Source organism: Danio rerio, chromosome 19, assembly GCF_052040795.2.
Source record: "Danio rerio strain M-AB ecotype USA chromosome 19, GRCz13ab, whole genome shotgun sequence".
NCBI lineage: Eukaryota > Metazoa > Chordata > Actinopteri > Cypriniformes > Danionidae > Danio > Danio rerio.
This window is the reverse complement of record NC_141039.2, coordinates 1,287,501-1,300,141: the sequence shown is the minus strand read 5'-3', so window position 1 is coordinate 1,300,141 and position 12,641 is coordinate 1,287,501. Positions and strand designations below refer to the sequence as shown.

Sequence of the window (12,641 nt, the reverse complement as noted above, 5' to 3'; positions counted from 1 at the left end):
GAGAGGCATGAATGAATTCCCTGAATAAAAGAGCCAAACTGCAGTTAAAGTCCAACATTTAATAATTTGGCAAATAATTCGACTACAGATGTCCATGTAGGTTAAACACCATCACATTCTCCTGTATGTGTGTGTGTGTGTGTATTTTGACTCTGAAACTCGCGCGTGCCCAAATAGACACTCCCACACCATGCCACTTTTCTTCCTCCGACACTCCCCCCTAAACAGAGCTGGACACGCCCACTTTTCTGACTTTTTCCAAAGTAAAGGTGTGAAAACACCCTGCTGAAACGAGGGGGCTTCATGGCCCTTTAATAAAAATAGAGTTTTAGAAATCAACAGACCCCCCCCCCCCCCCTTCCATGTCCCGCGACCCCCACTTTGAGAAGCACTGATAAATACACAAGGCTGTTTCTCAGTATGCGTTCTTGTCAGTCTTGCGTTCTTGTTTCCTCGTGAAACGTCATTAACCGTCGCCGAAGTTCTGTTTCAAGTTCAAAGTTCACATCTTGCCAAAGTACAGATAAAATACCCGCATGTGTACTTGCTCTGGCCTTTGGCCAAGGATGCATTGAGAGGTGACTTGTGTGAGCTTACGAACCACTGGTATCCCAGAATGCATTGCAGCGAGACCAGCAAATGCTAATGGTGGAGGAGAGGAGGTTTTTAAAATACTCCTTTACTGTGTCAAAAAATAAAGTTGCAAAAATTTTTCAGGTGAGAATGTGGTTGTTTTAAAGCTGAATCTGCAGTTTATTTACGAAGATAGCACAGCCTATCAGCGGGAGCTCCAGCATCAGCTTCCCCTCCGAGAGCAGCTTTAATCGGCCAGCCCGTCTCGGATGTACCGCGGGATCTCATCTCTCCATTGTAGTTAAAACATGATATTTAATTCATCTTGTGCATGTCTAACGGACTGCTTTTGGTCTTATAAATCTATTATTTGTTCTCAGGTTTATTGTTTTGTCACTGTTATTTTGTTACCTTTTATAATTCCTCCCACCGTCCAAAAGCATGCAGCTTAAGTTAATTGACTAATCCAGCACCATAGACATGCTCCTAGTCAGTAGTTATCTCTTAAGAGCGATCACTATCTGTTCATGAGCTACTACAGCAGGGGAGTTCCTCAGATCTACCTGAGCTCAAATTCCCCTCTCGCCCTGTCAACGGGAGGGAGCCCCGGGCTCGAGGATCTTATGAGCTCAGGGCTCTCTCCCGGGACAGCAAGCCAAACACGCTTCATAATCACTCATCAGCTGAGGGTGAACTCTTGAATGCTTATTTGTTAGCATGTTTTGTACTTTTGTGTGTGTGTGTGTGTGTGTGTGTGTGTGTGTGTGTGTGTGTGTGTGTTTTACTGTAACCCTCTTTAAAGCTTCTCATAATGATCGACGCATAAAACTAAATGTAAAATCCACAGCGCACCCTTCTCTTTACGAGACGCTGTAAACAACAGAGAACAGGGTTTAAAGGCCAGAAACCCTGTGTGTGCGAATGCATGCGTGCAAGTGTGTGTGTGTGTGTGATTGTGTGCGTGTGTACGCGAATACATGCGTGCAAGTGTGTGTGTGTGCATGTGTACGCGAATGCATGCATTTGTGTGTGCGTGTGCACGCGCCTGTGTGTGTGTGTGTGTGTGTGTGTGTGAGCGCCCACACTTGTGTAATGTGATAAGGAACTGTACACATAAGACTTGATGAACCGGTTGTCTGTCTGCCGTGTTTGGTTGCTATAGATGACTTCATGTCTTATAATAGGTTTGTTCTGCAGACAATAGAAATCTAATATTGCTGAAGGGGGCTAATAATATTGAAATGACTTTAAAACTATTAAGAACTGCTGTTATTCTAGCCGAAATAAAACAAATCAGACTTTCTCCAGAAGAACAAACATTAGAGGAAACACTGTGAACATTTCCTGAATCTGTTCAACATCATCGGGGAAATATTTGAGAGAGAAAAGTCACAGGAGAGCGAGTAATTCTGACTTATTATTTCTTTCTTTTAAGATTAAGAGTTCTAAGATTAAATATACTCATTACAGTTTCACCAAGTCAAAAGGAAGACTTTTTAAGACCTTTCTAAGACCATTATGAAGGAAATTTCAGACCTTTAGGGCTCAACATGACGTACTTATAAACAAATGTTATAGTAAATGTTAGAATCAAACCAAACTGGTGAATAGAGTTATTAAATAACTACAATAATGAAAAGAAATCTTTCAGACGGATTGTTGGTTGTACTGCAACACAGTGGCGCAGTAGTTAGTGCTGTCGCCTCACAACAAGAAGCTTACTGATTTGAGCCTCGGCTGGCTCAGTTGGCATTTCTGTGTGGAGTTTGCATGTTCTCCCTGCGTGGGTGGGTTTCCTCCGGGTTTCAAACACAGTCTAAAGACATGGTACAGGGGAATTGGGTAGGCTAAATTGTCCATAGTGTATGAGTGTGAATGAGTGTGTGTGGATGTTTCCCAGAGATGGGTTGCGGCTGGAAGGGCTTCCGCTGCATAAAAACGTGCTGGATGAGTTGGCGGTTCATTCCGCTGTGGCGACCCCGGAATAATAAAGAGACTAAGCCGACAAGAAAACAAATGAATGAATGGATGAATGTTGGTTGTACCGACTGAGTAGCTTTACATGCAGAAAGGAAAATTAAGACCTGCTTAAAATGATTGGAGACCTACAACAGCTTATTTCAGTGAATTTAAGACCTAAGATGTTGCTTTGGAAATTGAAGACATTGTAAGACACTGTGGACGCCCTTATTATTTTAAGCTGTGGTGATTTTTATGATCTGATGTGTGTTGTGGTGTATTTCGTGCTCTACATCCTCATGAATCACGCAGAGCGTCGAGGAAAAGCTTTCCTTGTTTTCTTGTTTGTGGTTTCCTTCAGTTTTACTCATTTACAGGCTCTCGTCCTCCTGGACTTGAAGTTTCCAAGCCAAGTTAATTTTTCACCGCTTACACAGCTTCCTAACTGCTTTCAGTAATCACAGCGAATCTAAAGGTTCAGGATCTGAGGTTAAACACGTCTGCATGCTCTCAGATGTTGGTTATGTCAGTGATGTTTTATGGTGCGTTATGGTTTTGATTTGTAAATGTTAACTTCATTAATCACACACACACACACACACACACACACACACACACACACACACACACACACACACACACACACACACACTTAGACTTGTCTAGAGGGAAAATATTTAACTAGAGAGAAATTAACTAAATATTGACCATTATGTGTGTGTGTTTGTTATTATGAACTGTTATTAGTGTTCATACAGCTGTTGAGGGTGAGAAAATAAAATGGTAATAAATGACAACAGCTACACTAATAAAAATAAAGGTTCAGTGATTTCCTATTTAACTTTTTAAAGCTTATTTTGGTGAACATTTCTGAAAATATATATGTTTAATTTAATAAAAACAACATTTTGGTAATGGATATAACATTTCTCCAATAAACAATTAGTCTTATTAATGGGTTTATGGTGATTATTTGGGACTTTTTGAGCTTCAAACTTTAACATTACATTTTACATTTGACTAATATCTATATAAAAGGAGAAATTGTATTTTGAGCTTATTTAAAAGCAAAATTAGGTTTGATTTACTCATTATAGTAATGCAGACAGAAATTGTAGGTCCAAGTTTTGTCACTATTCAATATTTATAAAACATTTTAATTGTAATATTTTTATTTATTCATGTATTTTAATTTAATTATAAATTTTAATTTCATTTAATTTTACTCAAAAAATGTGCAGCAATTCTGTTTCACCTTTACTGATTTTTCAGCGTGTGTCCTATAGTTTAATGCATTAAATAATTGTTATTATTTAAAATAAGGTCCAGAAATTTTTTGTCAAAATAAATTAAATTAAATAAATAAATTAAAAATTAAATAATAGAAATAAATACATAAATAAATAAAACAATTGTAATTAAAATATTATTAGAAATATTGAATAGGGTAAAAAACTTTGATCTTGTTTTAAATAATGACAAATAAACATTAAACTAAAGGACACTAGCTGAAAATTCTGTAAAGATGAAACAGGGTTGCTGCACATATTTTGAGTAAAAAATTATTAAAATAAATAAATAAATACATGATTAAACAATAATAATAATAATAATAATTTTTTAAAAATATTATAATAATATATATTTTTAAATTGTGTGTCCTATAGTTTAATGCATTAAGTAATTGTTATTATTTAAAATAAGGTCCAAGTTTTGTCACTATTCAATTTTTATAAAACATTTTTGTTATATTATTTTTATTTATTCATGGATTTTGATTTAATTATAAATTTTCATTTAATTTTACTCAAAAAATGTGCAGCAATTCTGTTTCACCTTTACTGATTTTTCAGCGTGTGTCCTATAGTTTAATGCATTAAATAATTGATATTTAAAATAAGGTCAAAAAAATTTTTTTGTCCTTAAAAATATAAAAATATTTTATAAAATATTTTTTTTAAATAAATTAAATTAAACAAATAAATGAAAGAATAAATATATTAATAAATACATAAATAAAATAAATGAAAATAAAATATTTTATTATAATATTTTTTTAATTGTGTGTGTGTCCTATAGTTTATTGCATTAAGTTATTGTTATTATTTAAAATAAGGTCCAAGTTTTGTCACTATTCAATATTTATATTAATATTTTTAATTTCAATATTTTTATAACAGTATATTTACCGATTTAAATTCTAATTAATTCATTATTATTTTATTTGACAAACATTTTATTTTCATTCATCATTTATTTAATTATTTTATTTTATATTATTTATTTATTATTTTCTTTTTGGCTTAGTCCCATTGTTAATCAGCGGTCGCCACAGCGGAATGAACCACAAACTTATCCAGCATATGTTTTACTCAGCAGATGCCCTTCCAGCTGCAACCCAACACTAGGAAACACCCATTCACAATCATACACTACGGCCAATTTACTTAATCAATTCCTCTGTAGTGCATGTGTTTGGACTGTGGGGGAAACCAGAGCACAAATCCACGCCAACACGGGGAGAACATGCAAACTCCACACAGAAACACCAACTGACCCAGCCAGGGCTAAAACCAGAGACCTTCTTGCTGTGAGGCGATCATGCTACCCACTGCGCCACAATGAAGCCCTATTTTATATTAGTTACTTGACTATAAAAAAAATCATGCAACAACCCTGCTTCATCTGTGTTTGTCTTTCAACATCTTCCGCTGTAGTGTCCTGTAGTTGAGTTTGGTCCTCATGTAATGCATTAAAAACAGTTGTTGATCCAGTTTTCTTGTGTACATGCAGATATGCAGACATTTTTTTATACACAGAAAAAAATGATCAGATTTCAGAAACGGTCGAATTCCAGGAAGAAAATGTGCCTTTCCTGACGAACAGGTTTGATTAGAGGAAGCACTCGTGATCTCGCTGCAGTTTTGCTCCATCTGTGAATTCAAATGCAGGCAAATTCAGGCTCTTAGTCTCAGTGTCTGTCCTGATTATATTAGAGCTTTACAGGCGGGAAAAGAGTCAGAATGTTGATGAAAAACTCAGACAAATGTCTGTGTGTAAGTCTTCAGTAGTATGACTAAAACATGCTCATTATTAATATCCAGAGGGAAGTAAATCTGTCGTGAAGGACACACACACTTGATGTTTAGTGGTTGAGGAAAATACATTTTTAGTGACGGGGACACACACACACACACACTTGATATTAAGTAGTTGGTGGTTTTCTTTATAGTTTTCCTGCTGAACTGGTTGATCAAAGTGAATTACAGCTCATGCAAATCCTTTATGAACATTACTGAACTGATCTGTGTGTGTGTGTGTGTGTGTGTGTGTGTGTGTGTGTGTTTGTTTTGCAGGAGCTCCAGCTCAGTATGACCCGACATTCAATGGCCCTATTCACAAAAGGTACGTGTGTGCGCATGTGCGTCTGTGTGTGCGCGCGTGCATGTGTGTGTGTTTTATCAAAGCTTGAGAAATTGAATCTTGACCCTTTTTTGTGTGGAATAATTAGCGGTTCATTCTGCTGTGGCGACCGCTGATGAATAAAGGGACTAAGCCAGGGTTGTCCAAACTTGATCTTGGAGGGCCGGTGTCCTGCAGATTTAAGCTCCACCTTATGCTATAAGAATGTTTCTAGAAACAAGAGCTTGATTAGCCCAGGTGTGTCTGATTGGGGTTGGAAGTAAACGTTGCAGGACACCGGCCCTCCAGGACCGAGTTTGGACACCAAAGGAAAATGAATGAATAATTAATTAATAATTAATATAATTTTTTTAGGACCAGTTGCTATATTGTGCATTGTGTCAACTTCATTCAAATTCATGTATTACATTTAAATATTTTAGCTCTAGCTTAGTCTTGTAATATTCCAAAATAATTCACCATATCTTTATTTTAAACTGAACATAATAGCTATATGTTTACATTTTAAATTAATGTGTATGTGTAATTCGGCAACAAGTGAAAATAATTAAAATATAAAAACACTTGATTAGAAGCAATATGCATTTGTTTTATTTTGTTAATTTTATTTTATTATTTCATTTTATTTAATTAGTTTTATTTTATTTTATGTATTTATTTATTTCATTTTTATTGTATTTAATTTTATTTTATAATTTTTTTATTTTTTTATTGTATTTTATTTATTTATTTAATTTTATTATTTTATTAATTTTTTTGTTTTAATATATTTTATTTTTATTTATTATTTTATTTTATTTTTCATTTTTATTCTATTCTATTTATTTTATTGCATTTTTTATTTTATTTAATACAATTTTTTTATTTTAATGTATTTTATTTATTATTTTATTGTATTTTTAATTTTTATTCTATTCTATTTATTTTATTGCATTTTTTATTTTATTTAATACAATTTTTTTATTTTTATGTATTTTATTTATTATTTTATTGTATTTTTCATTTTTATTCTATTCTATTTATTTTATTGCATTTTTTATTTTATTTAATACAATTTTTTATTTTAATGTATTTTATTTATTATTTTATTGTATTTTTCATTTTTATTCTATTCTATTTATTTTATTGCATTTTTTATTTTATTTAATACAATTTTTTATTTTAATGTCTTTTATTTATTATTTTATTGTATTTTTTTATTTTATTTTATTTTATTTTATTTTATTATTAGGACCAAATTATATTTGTGCATTGTGCAGCTATATATCCATGTCTTCCTTCAGATTTGTATCATTATTATGTTTTTATTATGTTGAAGATTTATTTATGTTCATTTACATTTATCATTTTAAAGGTATTGTTGTTGTGTTGTGCAGGAGCTGTACAGACATCATCTGCTGTGTGCTCTTTATGCTGGTCATCACTGGGTACATGGTGGTGGGGATTCTGGGTGAGTTTCTTTGTGTGTGTGCCTGCGTGCGTGCATGCGTGTGTGTGTATGCGTGCGTGCATGTGTATTTGAGGGTATAAATTTGGTGTGTGTGGGGTCAATGTTCAGATCCACTCATCTGTCTGCTGCTGTGTTTATTCTGATCTGAGTGCAGTATGGAAATATCCTCCCTCAGGCTGCTGTATGGAAATGCAGGGCACTAGAGGTGTTTTACTTCTATTGGTCTGGTTTATGCAGCACTTGTCCAGCACATTATTTTTATGCAACGGATACCCTTCTAGTTGCAACCCATCACTGGGAAACACCCATACACAGTCATTCACACTCATACACTACGGACAATTCAGCTTACCCAATTCCCCTATAGTGCATGTGTTTGGACTGTGGGGGAAACCGGAGCACCCGGAGGAAACCCACGCCAACACAGGGAGAACATGCAAACTCTACACAGAAACACCAACTGACCCAGCCGGGACTTGAATTAGCGACCTTCTTTATAAAACAACATGTATTTTTTTATTAACTTACATTATTATTCTGTGTGTGTGTGTTTCCTCCAGCCTGGTTGTATGGAGACCCTCGGCATGTTCTGTATCCCAGAAACTCCACAGGAATGTTCTGCGGGATCGGCCAGAACCAGTGAGCCGGACTTCAGTATTCACTTTAGTGTAGTGCAGGTAAATTTACTCTGTCTGATGCTCTTGTGTGTGTGTGTGTGCGTGTGTGTGTGTGTGTGTGTGTGTGTGTGTGTGTGTGTGTGTGTGTGTGTGTGTCAGGAATAAACCCAGCGTCCTGTACTTCGACATCCTCAAATGTGCGACGGCCACAAACATCATGGCAGCGGCTCTACAAGGCCTTCAGTGTCCCACAACTCAGGTCAGACCTCTGCCGACCAGTGTGATCAGTTCATTTTGTTTCAAATTTTTACAATTGTATTTTTTTTTGGCCGGTGACTCTTTTTATTTTAGAGTTTATTTAATTTTTTTGTTTGTTTTTTATTTTTGTTATTATTTTAGTTTTTTTAATTTTAGAATTATTTTAATTAAATTTTTGTTTGTTTTTATTTTAAAATTCATAAAAAAAAAATTGGGTTTTGTTTGTTTTTATTTTAGAGTTTATTTTATATTTATGTTTTTGGTTGTTTTTAGTTTAAAATTCATTGAAAATGTTACTTTGTTTTGTCTATTTGTTTGTCTGTCTGTTTGTCTGTTTGTTTGTTTGTTTGTTTGTTTGTTTGTTTGTTTGTTTGTTTTTAGATTTTATTTGTGTTTTTTGTTATTATTTTAGTGTGTTATTTTAGAATTTATTTTAGATTGTTTTCATTACATTTTATTTGTATTTTTGCAGCTTTTTATTTCAGATTTTATTATTCTTTTATTTGTATAATTTTTTTTTCTTTTTTAAATATCATGTCAAATTTTTAGTTTTTAATTAGAATTTTTGTTTTTGTTTTAGAGTTTATTTTATATTTTTTATTTGGATTTTAGTTAGTTTTTATTTTAAAATTCATTTAAAATCTCTTTTGTTTAGTTTTAATTTTTAATTGTATTTTTGTCATTATTTTACTTTTTTATTTTAGAATTTTTTTTTTTAATTATTCAAATTGTTTGTATTTTTGTTTTTATTTTAGAGCTTATTTTATTGTATATTTATATTTTTGGTTGTTTTTAGTTAAAAAATTATTTAAATGTTATTTTGGTTTGTTTGTTTTATTAAACTTTTTTGATATTTATTTTTGAATCTGTTTAAGATTTTATTTAAATTTTTATGTGTATTTTTGTTAATTTTTTATTTTAGATTTTATTTTATTGTATTTTTATTAGTTTTTTGTTTTAGATTTTATTTTATGTTTCTTTTATTTGTATTTCCTTTGCTTTTATTTTGCATTTGATTTTTGATTTTATAAAATTTTAGTTTGTATTTTTGTTCACTTGTATTTTAGAATTTATTTATTTTTTAAATACTAATGGTTTTAAAGACAAATTATATATACAGGTCTACTGTTATAACTGTTATGATCAAATGCTATTTCTTGCGTTGTGTCATTTTCATTACTCTGCAGTGTCCAACAGCACCGGTCAGACCTCTGTGAATGAGTGTGATGAACAGTGATAGTTTACACATAATAGTGTGTGTGTGTTTCAGGTGTGTGTGTCGTCATGTCCGTCAGGATTCTGGGCTTTATCTCCTCTGGCGTATCTGCCCAACGCAAAACCAGCCGATTATTTCCAGCAGGAGCTCTGTGTGCCGTCACTCCAGCTCAAAGACACCACTTATGTAAGACAGAGTGTGTGTTTGTGCATGTGTGCGTGCGCATGTAAGATAATATAATAGATAATATAGATGTTGTTTTGTTGAGGTGTGGATGTTCTTCTCTCTCAGACGGTGATGGAGATCATCAATAAAGAGTTGTGTCCTTATTACTACACACCTACAACATCAGGTGGGAGATGAAGAGCAGCGTTTACTCAGCTGGAGGACATCATGAACATCTGTCTGTCTAACTATCTGTCTCTGTGTGTGTGTGTGTGTGCGTGTGTGTGTGTGTGTGTAGTGTTGGGTCGCTGTTTGCCCAGTTTAGGTGGAAGCGCTTATAACCCCAGTAACATTCCTGCAAACTTCAGTCTTCCAGGGCTGAGTATAAACCAGACATTGTCGACGATCGCCAATGCTACAAGGTACACACACACGAACACACACACACATACACACACACACATAAATGAACAAATAAACACATGCACACACACACACATAGAAACATACACATAGAAACACACACACATAAACCTACACATATAACACACACACAAACACACACATGCAAACACACACACACATACACATAGAAACACACACATACATAAACATACAAGTAAAAACACATGCACAAACACACACGCACATAAACATTCACAGAAAACGCACATAGACAAAGAAACATGCAAACAGGCACACACACACAAACATACACATAGAAACACACAAAGACACACACACACACACACGTATACTGCTGTCTGTATAGTTAGGATGATTCTAACGGCCCATGCACTTTGGGGGCCCTGCAGAGATGTTATTAAGGGCCCATGACCAACTCAAACACCCCACCTCCCCCAAAACACCCCCCCACGACTTTCGTCCGTGACCAAACCCCCCCTTCACTTTCATCCGCGACTACAAACCCCTCCTTCCACCGCTCTTCACTTTCGTCCACGACCCCCCCCAGTCTTCACTTTCGTCCGCTACTACAAACCCCTCCCTCCATTGTTCTTCACTTTCATCCACAACCCCCCCCCCCCAGTCTTCACTTTCGTCCGCGACTACAAACCCCTCCTTCCACCACTCTTCACTTTCGTCCACGACCCCCCCAGTCTTTACTTTCGTCCGCTACTACAAACCCCTCCCTCCTTTGCTCTTCACTTTCGTCCACGACACCCCCCCCAGTTTTCACTTTCGTCCGCTACTACAAACCCCTCCCTCCACCGCTCTTCACTTTCATCCACAACCCCCCCCCCCCAGTCTTCACTTTCGTCCGCGACTACAAACCCCTCCCTCCACCGCTCTTCACTTTCATCCACAACCCCCCCCCCCCAGTCTTCACTTTCGTCCGCGACTACAAACCCCTCCTTCCACCGCTCTTCACTTTCATCCACGACCCCCCCTAGTCTTCACTTTCTTTCGCTACTACAAACCCCTCCCTCCACCGCTCTTCCCTTTCGTCCACGACACCCCCCCTAGTCTACACTTTCGTCCGCTACTACAAAACCCTCTCCCCCACTGCTCTTCACTTTTCGTTCATAACCCCCCCACAAAGGATGTCAGAGGGCCCGTGGCAGCTAGCGGTGCCCCTGCACACACACACACATACCCACAGGGTCTAACATGTGACTTTATTTGACAGCACATGCAGTGTGTTTAACTATGATTTTACCATATAAGACACATTTGGATTAGGGAAAGTGTTGAGTTATTTGTGTGTGTGTGTGTGTGTGTGTGTGTGTGTGTGTGTGTGTGTGTGTGTGTGTGTGTTGTATTTATACTGATGTGTGTTTTTCTTGTGTCCAGTGCTGGAGGAGCGTCAAAGTGAGTTTATCAGTGTGTGTAAATCTACAGTAGATCTGTGTGTAGATGTACAGTAGATTTATGTGTGTGTGTGTGTCTGTGTGTATCTGTTTGTTTGTGTGTGTGAGTGTATGCAATACTATGCATACCTGTGAGTGCATGTGTGTGTCCTTGTGTGTGTGTGTGTGTGCTGGTGATGGTTGTGTAGTGGCAGTGCTCATAGTGCTTGATTCCTCTGCTGCTTCATTTGTGTGTGTGTGTGTGTGTTGACAAATGTTTGTAAAGTGTTCAGAGCTTTACAAAGACACAAGCAGATCTGCTGGGGGCGTCGCTGTAGAGCGCAGTGTGTTTATAGACCATCCAAACTCTGACTAATGTGTGTGTGTGTGTTCACAGTGATCTGACCAACAGCTTCAACATGAAAGACGTGGGTCTGCGCATCTTTGAGGACTTCGCTAAGACCTGGCAGTGGATCGTGGCGTGAGTCTCACACTTTGCAGCAGGGGTGACCAAACTCGGTCCTGGAGTGCCGGTGTCCTGCATATTTCAGTTCCAACCCTAATCAAACACACCCGAAGCAGCTAATCAAGCTCTTTCTAGGTATACTAGAAACTTCCAGGCAGGTGTGTTGAAGGAAGTTGGAGCTAAACTCTGCAAGACACCGGCCCTTTAGGAGCGAGTCTGGACACCCCTGCTCTACAGACATTCACAGCTTCCTGACAATGACCAGAAGCTTTATTTGATGCATGGCCAAACAGTTAAACGTCATTTCAAATGATAGCACAGTGGGTAGCGCTGTCGCCTCACAGCAAGAAGGTCGCTGGTTCGAGTCCCGGCTGGGTCAGTTGGTGTTTCAGTGTGGAGTTTGCTTGTTCTCCCCGTGTTGGCTCTGGTTTCCCCCACAAACACATGCGCTATAGGGGAACTGATGAACTAAACTGCCCGTAGTGTGTGTGTGTGAATGAGTGTGTATGTATTTTTCCAGTACTGGGATGCGGCTGGAAGGGCATCCGCTGTATAAAATATATGCTGGATTAGTTGCCGGTTCATTCCGTTGTGGATTAAAAAAGGGATCAAGCTAAAAAATAAATGACTGAATGAAAATACAGGATAGATAATCAAACATTCATTCATTTATTTTCAGCTCAGTCTCTTTATGATTCCACAGCAG

At 36.3% G+C, this 12,641-nt stretch overlaps 1 protein-coding gene across 3 annotated transcripts in view; it reads left to right on the top strand.

Moving 5' to 3' along the window:
• Nucleotides 1-12,641, top strand: part of slc44a4 (solute carrier family 44 member 4) — a 34,914-nt gene that overhangs the window by 7,953 nt on the left and 14,320 nt on the right. For 2 of the 3 annotated variants that reach the window (XR_015945172.1, NM_200413.1), the window contains 8 exon segments: nucleotides 5,889-5,937; nucleotides 7,332-7,405; nucleotides 7,966-8,044; nucleotides 8,182-8,281; nucleotides 9,551-9,682; nucleotides 9,788-9,848; nucleotides 9,960-10,083; nucleotides 11,867-11,950. Coding sequence is in view for 2 of the 3 variants with exons in the window: in NM_200413.1 (NP_956707.1) it covers nucleotides 5,889-5,937; nucleotides 7,332-7,405; nucleotides 7,966-8,044; nucleotides 8,182-8,281; nucleotides 9,551-9,682; nucleotides 9,788-9,848; nucleotides 9,960-10,083; nucleotides 11,867-11,950 (703 nt within the window). In the remaining variant the exon portion in view is untranslated. 3 annotated transcript variants of the gene reach the window in all.